Raw genomic sequence first — 15,307 nt, 5'->3', positions numbered from 1 at the left:
ATGTCCAAAGGGGACCAATCTCCATCAGATAAGGGGTAGTGATCTCCAGAATGGAAGAGCAGAGGCTCCTTATATTCTTCTTCCTTTAAGGAAGCATTTGAAGATCCTCTGTGAAAGGGGGCGGGGGAGGGGAAACAAAGAAAGGCAGGAACAATGATACTATGTCAGCTTAAAAATGTCCCCCAAATCTACTGATACATCATCTAAAGTTTAAATGATGAAAAAGGCCTCTTAAAATGAAAATATGGAGAAGGGGGATTCACCGATGTCACCCAACATACCCTACTACAACCACTATTTAAATATGGGATAAACAGAAAGAAAAGAGGATGTGATTAAAAATTCATTTTTACCTCCCTAGTAATAACTGATTCAAAGGCTAGAAGAAAACTGAGGCTTTATGTATATTTCATTCAATCCTTACAAATCTAAGGTAATAATAATCCTATTTTAGATATTAGGTAATCAAGAATCCAGAGAAGTTTACTAACTTGCTCAAAGTAAAGAAGCTAGTAAAGTTGCTGGATTAAAAACAAGTAAGCTCTTATTCTTTGCACTACCCTCTCCTGTATATTACAAAAAATATAAGAATATCAGGTGAAGAACTATTGGCTCAAAATTTTAAAACACTCTATCTAAAAACTCTTAAAAACCAGAACTTATTTCCTTTTTGTTTGGACCAAGCATTACCTGAGAACTTTCTCTTTACTGAGAATCTACATGATGTGGAGACATGAGGAAGATGATATAAAAATATAAATGACAAAAACAGATCCAGAGACAAAAAAGTACCAATCAGATGCTCAAACCTCAGAGGGAAGGTAGGGGAGGGTGGGGGTAGGGGGAGAGATCAACCAAAAGACTTGTATGCATGCGTATAAGCCTAACCAATGGACAGACACCAGGGGGTGAGGGCATGAGCGGGGTGGGGGGGGAAGGGGGGGCAATGGGGAGATAAGGTCACATATATAATACCTTAATAAAGAAAAAAATGAGTATTTTTAAAAGTCATATACAGACCTTAAAACCATAGGCAGTTGAACTAATGCATTAAGGTTTTAATTAATTTACCCTTTGCGTTTCTTAAAGTTGCAGAGTTAATATAACTAACTGGCCACATAACCTTAAAATATCCCTCAGAAACATGTGGGCCTGAATTTTTCATCTTTAGTTGGAAATTTATCACTTGTCCTATTTCACAGAGTCATTGTGAGATTTATGTGTTGTGTCATGTTGAAAGCTCTGAAAAGTATAAATAAAAGTACAAAAAACACACAAACTCTGAAAAGTGTAAAGCACTACAGTTTTAGAGCATCTTATCTAATAGAAAATTCAATGTTCTACCAGAACAATATTAAAGGTAAAATGAGAATATCTACCACTTAATTTCCTAGACTAAAAATAGGTCTATAAACCACTTTATTAGTTTTTAATATTACTTTTCCTCCTTTCTATCTTAACTTAACATGCTCTCCTTTACTGCTAACTCTGACATGTAACGGTTTTTCCACACAGCAGCTCTAATTCAAGGTTTCCCTACTCTAATCTTCTTTTGCTCAGAAATATTCAACTCTGGCATATAACCTCATTAAAAGGGAGAAAAACATATACTTGAAAAAGGCCAGCCCTAGCTGGTTTGGCTCAGTGGATACAGCATTAGCGTGCGGACTGAAGGGTCCCAGGTTTGATTCTGGTCAAGGGCACATGCCTGGGTTGCAGGCTCGATCCCCAGTAGGGGGTGTGCAGGAGGCAGCCAATCAATGATTCTCTCTCATCACTGATGTTTCTATCTTTCTCGCCCTCTCCCTTCCTTCCTGAAATCAATAAAAATGTTTCAAAAAACAAAAGAAAAAGACCAACATCTAGGAAAATACCTCGTTTCTTAAGAAAAAAAAAATAAAATGCTAAAAGAGAAAAATCAGATGTTTATGTCCTTATTTGCCAAATTTAAAAGATAGTACATCTTGACCCATCACTATTTATATAGGTGAAAATGGTTTGAAAAGAACAATGTAAAAGCCACAGACATTTCTTTAAATAAAAAATATTTTTGGAACATATTTCACTGCAGGATAAAAGGTAATCCAAGATGAGTTCAGCAAAGCAAACTGGATTTAGTAAAATATTGAAAGAGAAATCAGGCAGGCATCATTAAGAATTTACAACCCTAGGAAGACATGAAATTATTTTCTCTGAGCATAACCTGACAAAAATAGAGCCCATTAGTTTAGACCCATTAGAGTGATGAAAAGGGTTGCTAATGCTGAGGTTCCTTTCAGTCCTGCAATTCTTTAACTAATATAGAACTTCTAAAAACCTGCTAAAGTGCTTTCAAAATGGCACACATGCCTAAGACAGGCAACCAGGTGGGCAAACCATGACAGTAACTTAAACTAAATACATGGCATAAGGATATAGGGAGTGTACATATTAGAATGTGAAGAAAATAGTATAAAGACTAACTTTATCTATGTTGAAACACAGGACAAATATAAGCATTAATTTGCAGCAGCAGGTGATTTGCAGCAGGGTAAATAGTTCAATGTTGAATCAGGGTTGGTAGGTTGAGAGCTTCAGTTGTTGAAGTCCATAATAAGTATGCATAGAGCACTTCAGTCTTTACAGATGCACCTCAACATCATGTATTCAAAGCCAACATCATTTTGTAAACCTTTCCCATTCAAAAGCCAACAGAGGTTATAAGATATATACAACTGTCAAAATCCACTGAATTCTTAAGATCTATGAATATTATTATACTAGAGGCTCGATGCATGAAATTCGTGCAAGGGGCTCAGCCCTTGTAGCCGCGGCTTCATCCGAAAGGTAGTCTGGACGATCATTCGGCTGTCTGGCCTAATTAGCATATAATGCTTTTATTATTATAGATTATTATAGATATAAATTATACCTCAATTTTTAGAAGTTGAGAGAATATCAATAGAAAGTTAAAGTCTAAATTACTTATGTGGGATTAATTAAAGGGACCAAGTGAGTTTTAAGTCTATTTAACTGATAGTATGTAAGAGATAAATGGGGTTGCTAACTACCATGACCAAAGAACACTAACTCTGTTAACAATATGCTTACCCTCAACTTTTGCACAGTATTGGTCAATAAGTTTCAGTGACTAATGATCTAAGTTTTCATTTGGATATTCTACATTTCCCATAAAAGATACCTCATAATGGAACTGAGAAGACCCTGCAATGTTTCTATGTCTACTGAGTCAGAAATGAAGAGGAGAAAGGGCAAGGAGCAAGACATAAGATTCATGTCACCACAGAAGATCATAGAGGGTACTCTAGAAGCCAGTTACTGATCAGGAAATGAAGTATGAAGCCTCAGGGCAATAGATGCTGTCTTGGAAAAGTCTTAGGTTGCAATGAACGTAAGGGTACATATATCTTTACAAATATGTTTTCATATTTTGGGGGTAAATACCCAGAAGAGGAATTGCTGAATGATATGTTAGTTCTATACCTAGTTTTTTGAGGAACTTCCATACTGTTTTCCATAGCGGCTACACTAATTTACATTCCCACAGTGTACAAGAGTTCCCTTTCCTGCACATCCTCTCCAAAACTCATTATTTCTTACCTTCTTAATAACAGTCATTCTAAAATTGATTTTAGAGAGGAAGGGAGAAAGAGAGAGAGATAGAAACATCAATGATAAGAGATAATCATTGACTGGCTGCCTCCTGCATGTCCCATATTGGAAATGGAGCCCGGGCATGTGCCCCAACTGGGAATCGAACTGTGACCTTCTGGTTCATAGGTCGATGCTCAACCCCTGAGCCATCGTGGCCATGTGATTGCAGCATTATTATAATAGCCAAGACATGCAAAGTGTCCATGTATATATGGTACGTGCATGTGTGCACACACACAGTGGAATACTATTCAGCCATAAAAAGATGAAATATTGTCATTTGCAACAACATGGATGATCTTGAGAATATTATGCCAAGTGAATTAAGTCAGATGAAAAGAACAAAAACTGTAATTTCACTCATATATGGAATATAAAACAAAAAATAATACATGTACTAACAAAACTAACAAAAACAAAAAAGATAGACACAGACAACAAAATAGTGATTTCCAGAGGGGAAAAGGGGTTTGGGAAGGGTGATGTGAGCAAAGGGGGTCAAGAATATGGTAATAGAGGGAAACTAAACTTTGGGTGGTGAGCATGCAATGAAATACCCATTTGTTGAATTACAATTTTGTATACCAGAAAATTATATAACGTTATTAACCAAAACCCCAATAAATTTAATTTAAAAAATCTTAGACTCTCTGCACTCAACTCCCAGATATAACTTGCAAGTTAGTCTCATTTTGGTGGATTAAAAATAGTGTTTCCTTTTTGATGGTGTGGTCTTAAGCCTCCATTGTTGTTATTGCTGGGTATTTTATGTATTTCCATCAGTGGCATGTTTTATATAATTGCACTCAAGATTGTGCTATAGCACTGTCCAATCTGAAAAGTCTCTTCCCTCCAATAAGCTATTTATGTCCACACATCCTCTGGAAGGACAAACATGGCTTTTGTACTATATTTAAGCCAAAAGTCCAATTTTAGGAAGGGACAAAGGTTCATTAGGTACAGCTTACACAAAGCTCTGTGTAGTTTAAAACTCCAATTTCCACCAATTGAGTTTCTTTTACCTTGTGATATATGCTTAAAGAATGATGCTGTCTTTCATTTGCCTCCTTCAGGAGCTTTAATTCTGTTATGAATGAAAAGAGTTTAAACAGAATGGTATCTATCAAAATAAAATCATTTATTTTAGGTATCTTCTCTAGAAACAGAATTTCTTTCCTAAGTGATAGGAGCTGAGGAGGGTAAGATATTTAAAAGTTGCAAATTCCATCCAGCTAGTGTGGCTCCGTGCTTGAGCATTGGCCTATGAACCAGGAGATCACCGTTAGACTTCTGGTCAGGGCACAGGCCTGGGTTGTGGACTTGATCCTCAGTGTGGGCATGCAAGAGGCAGACGATCAATGATTCTCTCTCATCATTGATGTTTCTATCTCTCAATCCTTTCTTCTCTAAATTCAATAAAAATATTTTTTAAAAAGTTTCAAATTCCAATACCACATAGCTCTAGATCGAACATCTGCAAAGATGGTAGACTTTCTGTTCTTTTTTTCTTTCAGATTCTTTAATGTGTCACTTAATACGATATTAATACTTCTGACCCTAAATATCTTCAGCCAAATTATTTTAGAATCTAAATGATGAGCAGAAAGGACCTTGCAAACCATGTAGCTTAATTCCCTTATTTCATAGATTAAGAAATGAAGGCCTAGAGTGATCAGGAAACTGCTATTCCACAATTAGAAGTTTAACTGGTTCAGTCTTCTACCTTTTATCAGCTTAGTGCTTATTTCAGTATATGACCTGAACTTTTGCAACTGTTACAAGTTGTCTTTTCTAACTCCTAATTTCTGTTGGCTGTATAATTAAGCAGATCCTGTTTTAAGGAAATTTCAGGAAAGAGTTCCTCCAAGTGGTAGCATCTATGATTCACTGGTACCTAAAGAAAAGGCAAATTACTAAGCTCATGAAAATTGTTACCAGGCCCCAGTTTACATGCATTCTGATATGCCAAGCAAGCAAGCAATGTTGTTGCTTAAATTGAGAAGCTGGCAACCATGTCACTGTAGACCAAATCAGTACACCAACAGATTTGGTTGATGCAGCTTTTCACACAATCTGGAAAAGAAAGGCAGGCACCAATATTTTTGTCAAGTGTCCACTTGCAGCACTCATTTACAAAATTCCTTTAGAACAATAATCCTTTTCATCTGGTAAATGACTTTGCATATGTTTCAGAAATGTTTTAGCTTCCCAGGTTGGTACTATGCTATTCTCCTGAAACTAATATAATATTGAATGTCAACTATAATTGAAAAATAGAAATAAAATAAAAATAAAGCTGCAGGTTGTTCAGGAGTTCTAAACTTAGTTCTATGTTATACAAAGGACTTTGTTGAACACTCGTCAACAAAATTTTGAAGACGAAAATTTTACTTCAGGATCCTTCCTGGTGGATCTTAGAATTTTAGTTGGCAAAAACATTTCCAGGAATTAAGGCACCTAAGGGATTATTAATGTTAATCCAAATAAAATTTAGACACGTGTGCATTTTGAGTTTTTTTTCTCAAAAGAATTCATTCCCTGCCCACTACACATCTACATATATATACATATACATATACATATACATATACATATACATATACATATACATATATATATATACACACACACACACACACACACACACACACAGAGACCTGGTGCATGATATTCGTGCACGGGGGTGGGGGGGTGGGTGTGTGTGTGTCCCTCAGCCCAGCCTGCACCCTCTCCAATCTGGGACCCCTCGAGGGATGTCCTATCCCTCCGGTAGGATCGGGCCTAAACGGGCAGTCGGACATCCCTCTCACAATCCAGGACTGCTGGCTCCCAACTGCTCGCTTGCCTGCCTTCCTGATTGCCCTTAACTGCTTCTGCCTGCCAGCCTGATCACCCCCTAGCCACTCCCCTGACAGCCTGATTGATGCCTAACTGCTCCCCTGCCAGCCTGTTTGTCCCTAACTGCCCTCCCCTGCAGGCCTGGTCACCCCTAACTGCCCTTCCCTGCAGGCCTGGTCCCCCCGCCCCCCAACTGCTCTCCCCTGCAGGCCTGGGTCCCCGCCAACTGCCCTTCCATGCAGGCCTGGTCGCCCCCAACTTCCCTCCTCTGCTGGCCTGGTCACCCTTAACTGCCCTCCCCTGCAGGCTTGATTGCCCCCAACTGCCCTCCCTTGCAGGCCTGGTCCCTCCCAACTGCCCTCCCCTGCTGGCCATCTTTTAGCGGCCATCTTGTGTCCACATGGGGGCAGCCATCTTGTGTGTTGGAGTGATGGTCAATTTGCATATCACTTTTTTATTAGATAGGATATAAAAGCCTAAGCGACCATCACAACCAAACGAACAACCCCGGCAGAGGGGTTAGTGAGGGGCAACCGAACAACCGAGCAGCAGGCTGAGAGGGGCGACCTGGCTGGCAGGGGGGTTAGTGAGGGGCGACCAAATGACTGAGCAGCAGGCTGCATTGGATGTCCAGGCCGGCAGGGGGGCCGTTGGGGGTGACCAGGCCAGCAGGGAGGTCAGTGAGGGGCGATCAGGCAGGGGAGCAGTCAGGAGCCAGTGGTCCCAGATTGTGAGAGGGATGTCCGACTGCCAGTCGGATATACCCCGAGGGGTCCCGGATTAGAGAGGGTGCAGGCTGGGCTGAAGGGACCCCCCCCCCTGCCCTCACCTCCCGTGCACAAATTTCATGCACCGGGCCTCTAGTTTTAATATAAATAAGTCAAAACTTTTAAAGGAACCGTTTACACTGTTGTTAATAGAACCAAAATCAAATAATAAAAGATCTCAAAGAGTCTCCCAGTATATTCTCCTAGGAAAGAGAAAGACAAATAACCCTTAAGAGACTGGAAGCAGGAAGAAAAGAATAAAAGTCTCTTTTGAAGAAACTATGGTACTCTGTATTAGCTTAAAGATCTTTGGAACTTTAATTAAGCTCTTCCCAGCTAGTGTTTTGACACTGATAAAAAAAAAAAATCAGCTAAATTCGTTAATTTATTCAAAATTTTAATTTTTTTTAGGTATAGTTTACACTGGTCTGTAGAGCCTAAAGTACTTTTTGCTTTCTTCTGTTGTTTAAGTTGTAACAGAGGAATTCTGTATTCTAGGAGAACTGAAATAAAAATCCATAGTGTGGGAAGACTGAAAAAGAATGTCACAAATATGGTAGCTGATGAGTAATAAAAGATGGGTAGAAAAAGAGTTCATATATTAAAAATTGCTATCAAATATAAAATTTTTTTTCCAGAACTTACAACCCAAATTTTGAAGTTTTGGAAAGTAAGTTAACAGTTTTGCCAAAAAGGAATTATTGTACTATGTTATTCATTAACAGAGTATAACTATAATATAATAAATATAGAGCTAATATGCAAATGGTCATCGCGTCCTCATGCTGGAACTGCTCAGACATTCAACACTGGGAAGAGAGGAATGGGAACCAGCCAGGCACAAATGAGCTCGCAAGAGAGGAATGGGGACCAGCCAGGCTGTGGCCCAGGAGAGGGACAAGCCACCTGCCCCACGGTCCTGGGCGCCAGTGGCTGCACTTGCAGCCTGGGCGAAGCTGCCTGCCCATAGACCCCTGTGGCTGTGGCCGGCCCGGGCGAAGCCGGCCCGGGTCCTGGGTGCCTACGGCCGGCCAGAGGAGGGAATCCTGGGTCCTGGGTGTGGTGCAAGGCAGAGGCGGTTAGGGGCAATCAGGCCAGCAGGGGAGCAGTTAGGGGCGATCAGGCAGGCAGGCAGGCAGAGGTTGTTAGGAGGAATCAGGCAGGCAGAGGTGGTTAGAGGTGATCAGGCAGGCAGAGGTGGTTAGAGGTGATTAGGCAGGCAGGCAGGTGAGCAGTTAGGAGCCAGCGGTCCTGGATTACGAGAGGCAGTCAGACATCCCCCGAGGGGTCCCGGATTGGAGAGGGTGCAGGCCGGGCTGAGGGACCCCTGTGCACAAATTTTGTGCACCGGGCCTCTAGTAATATAATAATAACACTTTTTTCCTGACTTGTCCATTTAAAACAAAAATTTGGTAAATCAAGCATATACTAGGTCACAATAGAGTTTACAATTGATATATATTTGGTTTCTATAACTAGAGACAGAAATTATTTTCCATGAAGAGAACTTTAAAGCACTATTTTCCCAGGAAGTAGGACATAATCTCTTTTCAGCAGCTGAGATGAAAGCATACAAGTGGACCAGCACACATGGCACAATGCCATCCTCCCCCACCCCAATTCTCATAAAAGATTTGAAAATTTAGGGATGCTTGTGGGCAGCAGCTTCTTATTCAATGGTTACCAATGAAGATAAGCACCCCACTGACACACCTATGATCCTTCCTGTGCCAGTGCAACCTCTGAGTATAAAAGGTTGAGAGATAATCTTCTAAAAATAGACTCTTGGATGAAAAAATACATGCCCTACCCCAAATTGCTACCTTTCAACCTCAGACAGTGCTGACTTGAAAACTGGCATCTATTTTGAGCTCTTCTAATGAGCTGGTGAATAAGTAGTCATCAAGATTTCTCACTTAAAACAAAACTCTTTTTTCCTCTTTAACTTATAGGGTGTTTTTAAAAAAATTTTAATCATTTTTTATTTTTTAATTACAGTTGATATACAATATTATATTAGTTTCAGATGTACACCCCAGTGATTAGACATTAGTATATAACTTACTAAGTGATCATCCTGGTAAGTCTGTACCCACCCTACACCATGCATAGTTAGTAGAATGTTATTGACTATATGCCCTGCCTATACTGTACTTTACATCCCATGACTATTCTGTAAAAACCAATTTGTACTTTTTAAAAAAAATATATTTTATTAATTTTTACAGAGAGGGAGAGAGAGAGTTAGAAACATCGATGAGAGAGAAACATTGATCAGCTGCCTCCTGCACACCCCCCACTGGGGATGTGCCCGCAACCAAGGTACATGCCCTTGACTGGAATCGAACCTGGGACCCTTCAGTCCACAGGCCGATGCTCTATCCACTGAGCCAAGCCAGTCAGGGCCCAATTTGTACTTTCTAATCTTTACTTTTTTCACCCCCAAGCCTGCTCCCATCTGGCAACCATCAAAATGTTCTCTGTATCTATGATTCTGCTTCTGTTTTGCTTCGTTTCCTTTTTTAGATTAATTTGTTGACAGGTGTATGTTTATTGACATTTTATTGTTCATATTTTTAAATATTTTTCCCCCTTCTTCTTCTTCTTTTTAATAATTCTCAGGAATGGGTGAGATACCAAGCACAAGACCACTGGGTTAGGAAATAAATAGACCTGATGTTTATATCTTCATACCCAGAGGTGAGTCACTAGTTCAGATCTTCCTTGAGACTTACAATTTATTTGGCTTTTGGAAACTTACTGGATGAAGACACACATTGCCAGTCTGTTTTAAATGATATTTGAGCACCACCACAGGATGTCTGATGGCAAATTTTGTCGAGTTACGGAAAGAAAAAAAGAAAATGCCTTTCCTACTTGATTCCACAACAAACTGTCAAGAGGAAAAACAAGTCCAAACCTCATACTGTACACCCATAAAAGAAACAGCTTCTCACTTTAACTGTGTTCTGTTCGGAGCATGCATGAACATCTGGCACCTGCACAAAGAGGCCTCCCAGACTGAGAGCCCTACCTTGCTGACTGGGCCCCCTTGTCATCATCAGAGCTCAGATCCATATCCATAGTGTCTTCTGCAGCAGGGGAAGCTGCCTGGTCTTCCTTTTTACTCTCCTGTTTGCATTTCTTCCTCCTTCTTTTTTTCTTTTTCACAGAACTTGGAGTAAAAACCGTCTCTGTTTCCAAGATGTGTGAGATGTTGGAACTCTGAGATGGTCTTTCATTTCCACCCGATTTTACCAAAAGGGAGTCAATATCTTTAAAGAACTGATCTTCAGTAGGAATTGGTGAAGTGGCAAGGTAAGCAGGAAGTTTTTCCTTAAAGAGAACATAAAGAAAGAAAAATTGTCCATGACAAACTGGACAACCAAAATAATAGTAAATTCTTTGCGTATCTAAATTTTCATAGTGGCAGAAAAAATAGTCCCTGAAGGTAAGAAAGTCACACTGAACTGGGGCACTGCCCACTCTACTCTAAATAGGTCCTTACTTTATTGCACACAGCTAAGTGTTAGCTCACTTTAGTCCACATAACTCAGTATGTTTGGAGGAACCATTATGCCAAGACAGCATAGAACATCGAAGCTATAATTAAAGCCAAGCCAATTAAATTATCTGTAAAAAGAAGTTCAAAGCAGCAGCAGATGAATTCCAAGGAGGTGTTACAAAGCATTCTATAAAGAACTTACAAAGAACAGTAAGAACGGACAAAGCAGAAGACAAGGACAGAAATACCCCATCAGACAATGGACAATAGGACAGTGGTTCCCAACCTTTTTTGGCCATGCCCCACCTAAGCAGCATCTCTAAATTCCTCATGACCCCCCCTCCCCATTCACTTTTGGAATAGTAAGAATTATATGTTAAGAACTATAACATATAATTCTTATTATTCAAAAAGTGAACTCCTATTCATGTGTAGGAAGCCTAAAAGGCCATTAACTTGGTCTAAACAAACTTCCAAAGAATATGGCATATGAAAGAGAAAAATAAAAGAAGGAAAGGACAGCTGAAGTATGGAGGAAGAAATCACTAAGAAATTGTTTTTAAAAAATAGTAACATGAAGTGATATGAAAAAATAGCAAAGTTTCAAAACATAAGAGAACTGACATGTATAAATGTCACAATAAACATTTATATATTGTATATGAGGCCCCTAGAACCATAAGAAATGCAAAAAATTCACTGTTAATAACTCATTCTCAAATTGCCCTCCTTAAAAATCAAATTGCCTCCCTGTGGGGCATGTGCCCAACGTTGGGAACCACTGGGTTAAGTGAAGTGAGAAACTATGGTAAAATTTATAGTTAATGCTTGTGTTTGCCAACTTAATTGAGGATGAGGAAGATGACTGTAACAGAAACAATACTCTGTAAAAAATAAAATTAGTAGATTTTTAAATCATAAAATATTTAAGATACCCTTTTTGGAAGTCAAAAGAAGAAAATAAATCCCAACAATTAGAAATAATTAAACTTTTAAAAATATATATATTTTATTGATTTTTTACAGAGAGGAAGGGAGAGGAATAGTTAGAAACATCGATGAGAGAGAAACATCAATCAGCTGCCTCCTGCACACCCTCTACTGAGGATGTGCCCGCAACCAAGGTACATGCCCTTGATCAGAATCAAACCTGGGACCCTTGAGTCCGGAGGCCGACGCTCTATCCACTGAGCCAAACTGGTCAGGGTTAAACTCTTATTTTATTATTAAATAAATGATCAAATCTGGTGTTCAGGAAATTAACTTCTTAGTCATTTTGCTTCATTCTTTCATATCATGGGGGAAATGGAAGGTAGGTAACAGAGATCCAAACTAGTCTCATATAATTCAGAACACTCAAGTTTTTATGTAATATATTGAAAATAAGTGGGTTTCCATAATTGTTTTAAATTAAGCTTTTGAATTTGGGTTTGGTAAATATATTACCCCAAGGCCAAAGTTTTGTTTACCCAAGCAAAATTTGTGTTCACCAACAACACATACTTAGAGAGAAACTGCAATGATAGGATATTATCGAAGTGACAGGCTGTGGTCTCTGACATCCAGAGGTCTTTTAATTTAATGGTCTTTTTTACAAAGTTTACTTGTACTTTTTTTTTTTTTACATGATAATCTTTTTATACGTATACTAGAGGCCCGGTGCATGAATTTATGCATGGGCAGGGTCCAGCCGGCCCACCCTGATCGGGGTTGATCAGGCCAGGCCAGCCAGGGGGAGGGGCCATGGGCAGTTGGCCGGCCGGCCCCAACCCCTGGTCTAACTCCTGGTTGAGGGGACAATTTGTCTATTAGCCTTTTATCATATAGGACTAGAAGCCTGATGCACGAAATTCGTGCACTGGGGTGGGGGGGTGTCCCTCAGCCCAGCCTGCACCCTCTCCAATCTGGGACCCCACAGGAATCGGGCCTAAACTGGCAGTCAGACATCCCTCTCACAATCCAGGACTGCTGGCTCCCAACCACTCGCCTGCCTGCCTGATGGCCCCTAACTGCTTCTGCCTGCCAGCCTGATCACCCCCTAACCACTCCCCTGATAGCCTGATCGATGCCTAACTGCTCCCTTGCCGTCCCAATAGCCCCCAACTGCCTTCTCCTGCCGGCCCGGTTGCCCTCAACTGCCCTCCCCTGCCTGCCCAGCTGCCCCAACTGCCCTCCCCTGCTGGCCCGGTCACCCCTAACTGCCCTCCCCTGCTGGCCCAGTCGCCCCTAACTGCCCTCCCCTTTCAGGCCTGGTCGCCCCTAACTGCCCTCCCCTGCAGGCCTGGTCACCCCCAACTGCCTTCCCCTGCTGGCCTGGTCACCCCTAACTGCTCTCCCCTGCCTGCCTGATTGCCCCCACTGTCCCCCTCTGCGGCCTGGTTGCCCCTAACTGCCCCCCCCCCCCCCCCCGCCGGCCTGGTCGCCCCACGCAGCCTGCTTGTTCAGTCATTTGGTTGTCCCTCACTAAACCCCCTGCCGGCCTGGTCACCCCATGCAGCCTACTTGTTCAGTCATTTGGTCGTCCCTCACTAACGCCCCTGCCGGCCTGGTCGTAGGCAGCCATCTTGTGAGGGTGTGAGGGTCAATTTGCATATTACATTTTTATTATATAGGATATATAGATGATGAAAGATTTAACAATGTGTTCTAAGATTTTTTAAAAAGATCCTCATTAAATCTATTAAGGATAGTTTACCACCAATTCAAATTAATGAATACAAAGGAAAGGAGGAGAGGGAGAGAGGAGAAGAGGGGTAGAGAAAGAGAGGGGGAAAGAGGGAAAGGAAGGAAAGTGGGGGAGAGGGGGAGGTAGGGAGGGAGAAGGGGAGGAAGAAAGAGAGGCAGGGAGAGAAGGGGAGGGAGAAGGAGAAAGATGGAGAAGAGGGATGGGGAAGAGGATGGGGTGGGAGGGGGAGGGAATGTGTGTTGGTAAGGACAAGTTGTGCTCTCTTGCTTAAAGAAGCCAAGCATGCAGTAATTACTTATAAAGGGTATAGGCTGATTTAAATCCCTTGAGACCATAATGAACTTCACTGTGACTATTCAAAGTTTGAGATATAATGTCCCAAATCAAAATGGTAAACTTGCTTTCCAAGTTTAAAGGTCACATGTGTACCAACACACACATAATCTGAAGAGATACACCTTGATTACTTAGGCAGAACTCAAATGTATTCAAGTCAAGGTATAAAACTGTAACAGACACTAGATAAGAAAGCTCATTAATGTTAGAAAAAAAAAGATGTACCTTTCCTTATTAAAACAAAGTAAGTATGAAGGCCTTCATTCTCTCTGAACCCTGAAATCTGGCATGGAAAAAAGATCCTTCTCCACTCCTCTAGCTCCTTTCTGACGTTCAACTAACCATGAAAACTGAATATTTCTGTTTTGGGATATGCACCAGAGGCCTGAATACAATGAATAAAGTGGATATGACCCATTAGAACTCACATATTCCTCTTCAGTCTCCTCCACAAAGAAAGCTTCTCCATTGTCACCCAATTTCATATGAAGATCCACTGCATCACCATTGATTTCTATATCAATCTAAAAGGAGAAACAAAGTGCGATTTAGCATTAAAAGTCTTTCATTTAGGTTAAGCTAAGGCTAAATTCTGGGTTCTCAAGTCAAACTTAGTAATGAAGTTCCTAGAGTGACAGCCCCAGAGAAACAATGCTACCTGCCCCATATCCCACCCCTAAAAAAACCCAAACAAACCTTGGGGGATAGTTTGGGAGGGGATGGTAATCAGGGATTGCAAGAAAATGTTTTATCATCTATTTTTATAACATATAAACATTTTAAATTATTTAATTCCCAAATATCATAGAATAGGGGGAACATCATCGTCAATAAACATCTGAGCACTTTCAGAGTTATAGCACAGGTAGGACTCCCCTTGCACAGTTCAGATAAACACAAATTTCAGTTACCAATGTATGTTAACTGTGAGTAACTGCAGAAAGTACAAATTTCACTGTCAGCTCTTTTGTCCACAAATCACTATATAAAAATAGATGCCCATCATGATCAATAACCTATCTTGTCACTTTTTCAAAGTCTGTTGGTGACTGGTCCTAGCACTGTTACTTGGTTCAGACAATAAAGCAGAGTTCTGTTGCCTCCTTGTCTCCGGTGATAAACTCATGTAACATTTTATAAAAACGGATAACTGCAAAAGGAAACTGGCCAAGATCAAAGTGGAGTACAGAAAAAAAGAGTAATAGTATTAGAAGTAGAATTCAAATGGAATGTAAATAGTTATAGAGTGGCTCAGGTGGCTGAGCGCTGCCCCGTACACCAAAAGACTGCCAGTTCTATTCTTGATCAGGGCACATACCAGTGTTGCAGGTTTGATCCCCAGTCGGAGAGCATATGGAAGGCAACCTATCGCTGTTTCTCTCTCACATCGATGCTTCTTTCTCTCTCTCCCCACTGTATCCCCACCCTTACCTTCCTCTTTCTAAATATGTCCTTGGGTGAATATTTTTTTAAAAATGAAGAAGAAGAAAATAGCTGATGGTGAGAACAGTGACCCTGCTG

The 15,307-nt window shown here is 40.7% G+C and overlaps 1 protein-coding gene across 4 annotated transcripts in view; it reads right to left on the bottom strand.

The window, feature by feature from the left end:
• The window catches only part of LPIN2 (lipin 2), a 110,520-nt gene that overhangs the window by 23,890 nt on the left and 71,323 nt on the right, over nt 1-15,307 (bottom strand). For all 4 annotated transcript variants that reach the window (XM_080685531.1, XM_080685532.1, XM_080685530.1 and 1 more), the window contains exons 3-5: nt 14,215-14,310; nt 10,294-10,595; nt 1-108 (exon numbers count right to left, since the gene is read on the bottom strand). In XM_080685531.1, the coding sequence (XP_080541657.1) occupies nt 1-108; nt 10,294-10,595; nt 14,215-14,310 (506 nt within the window). The remainder of the gene's footprint in view (nt 109-10,293; nt 10,596-14,214; nt 14,311-15,307) is intronic.

This window comes from Plecotus auritus (genome assembly GCF_963455305.1).
Source record: "Plecotus auritus genome assembly, chromosome: 8".
Lineage (NCBI taxonomy): Eukaryota > Metazoa > Chordata > Mammalia > Chiroptera > Vespertilionidae > Plecotus > Plecotus auritus.
This window is presented reverse-complemented; position numbering and strand designations above follow the sequence as displayed.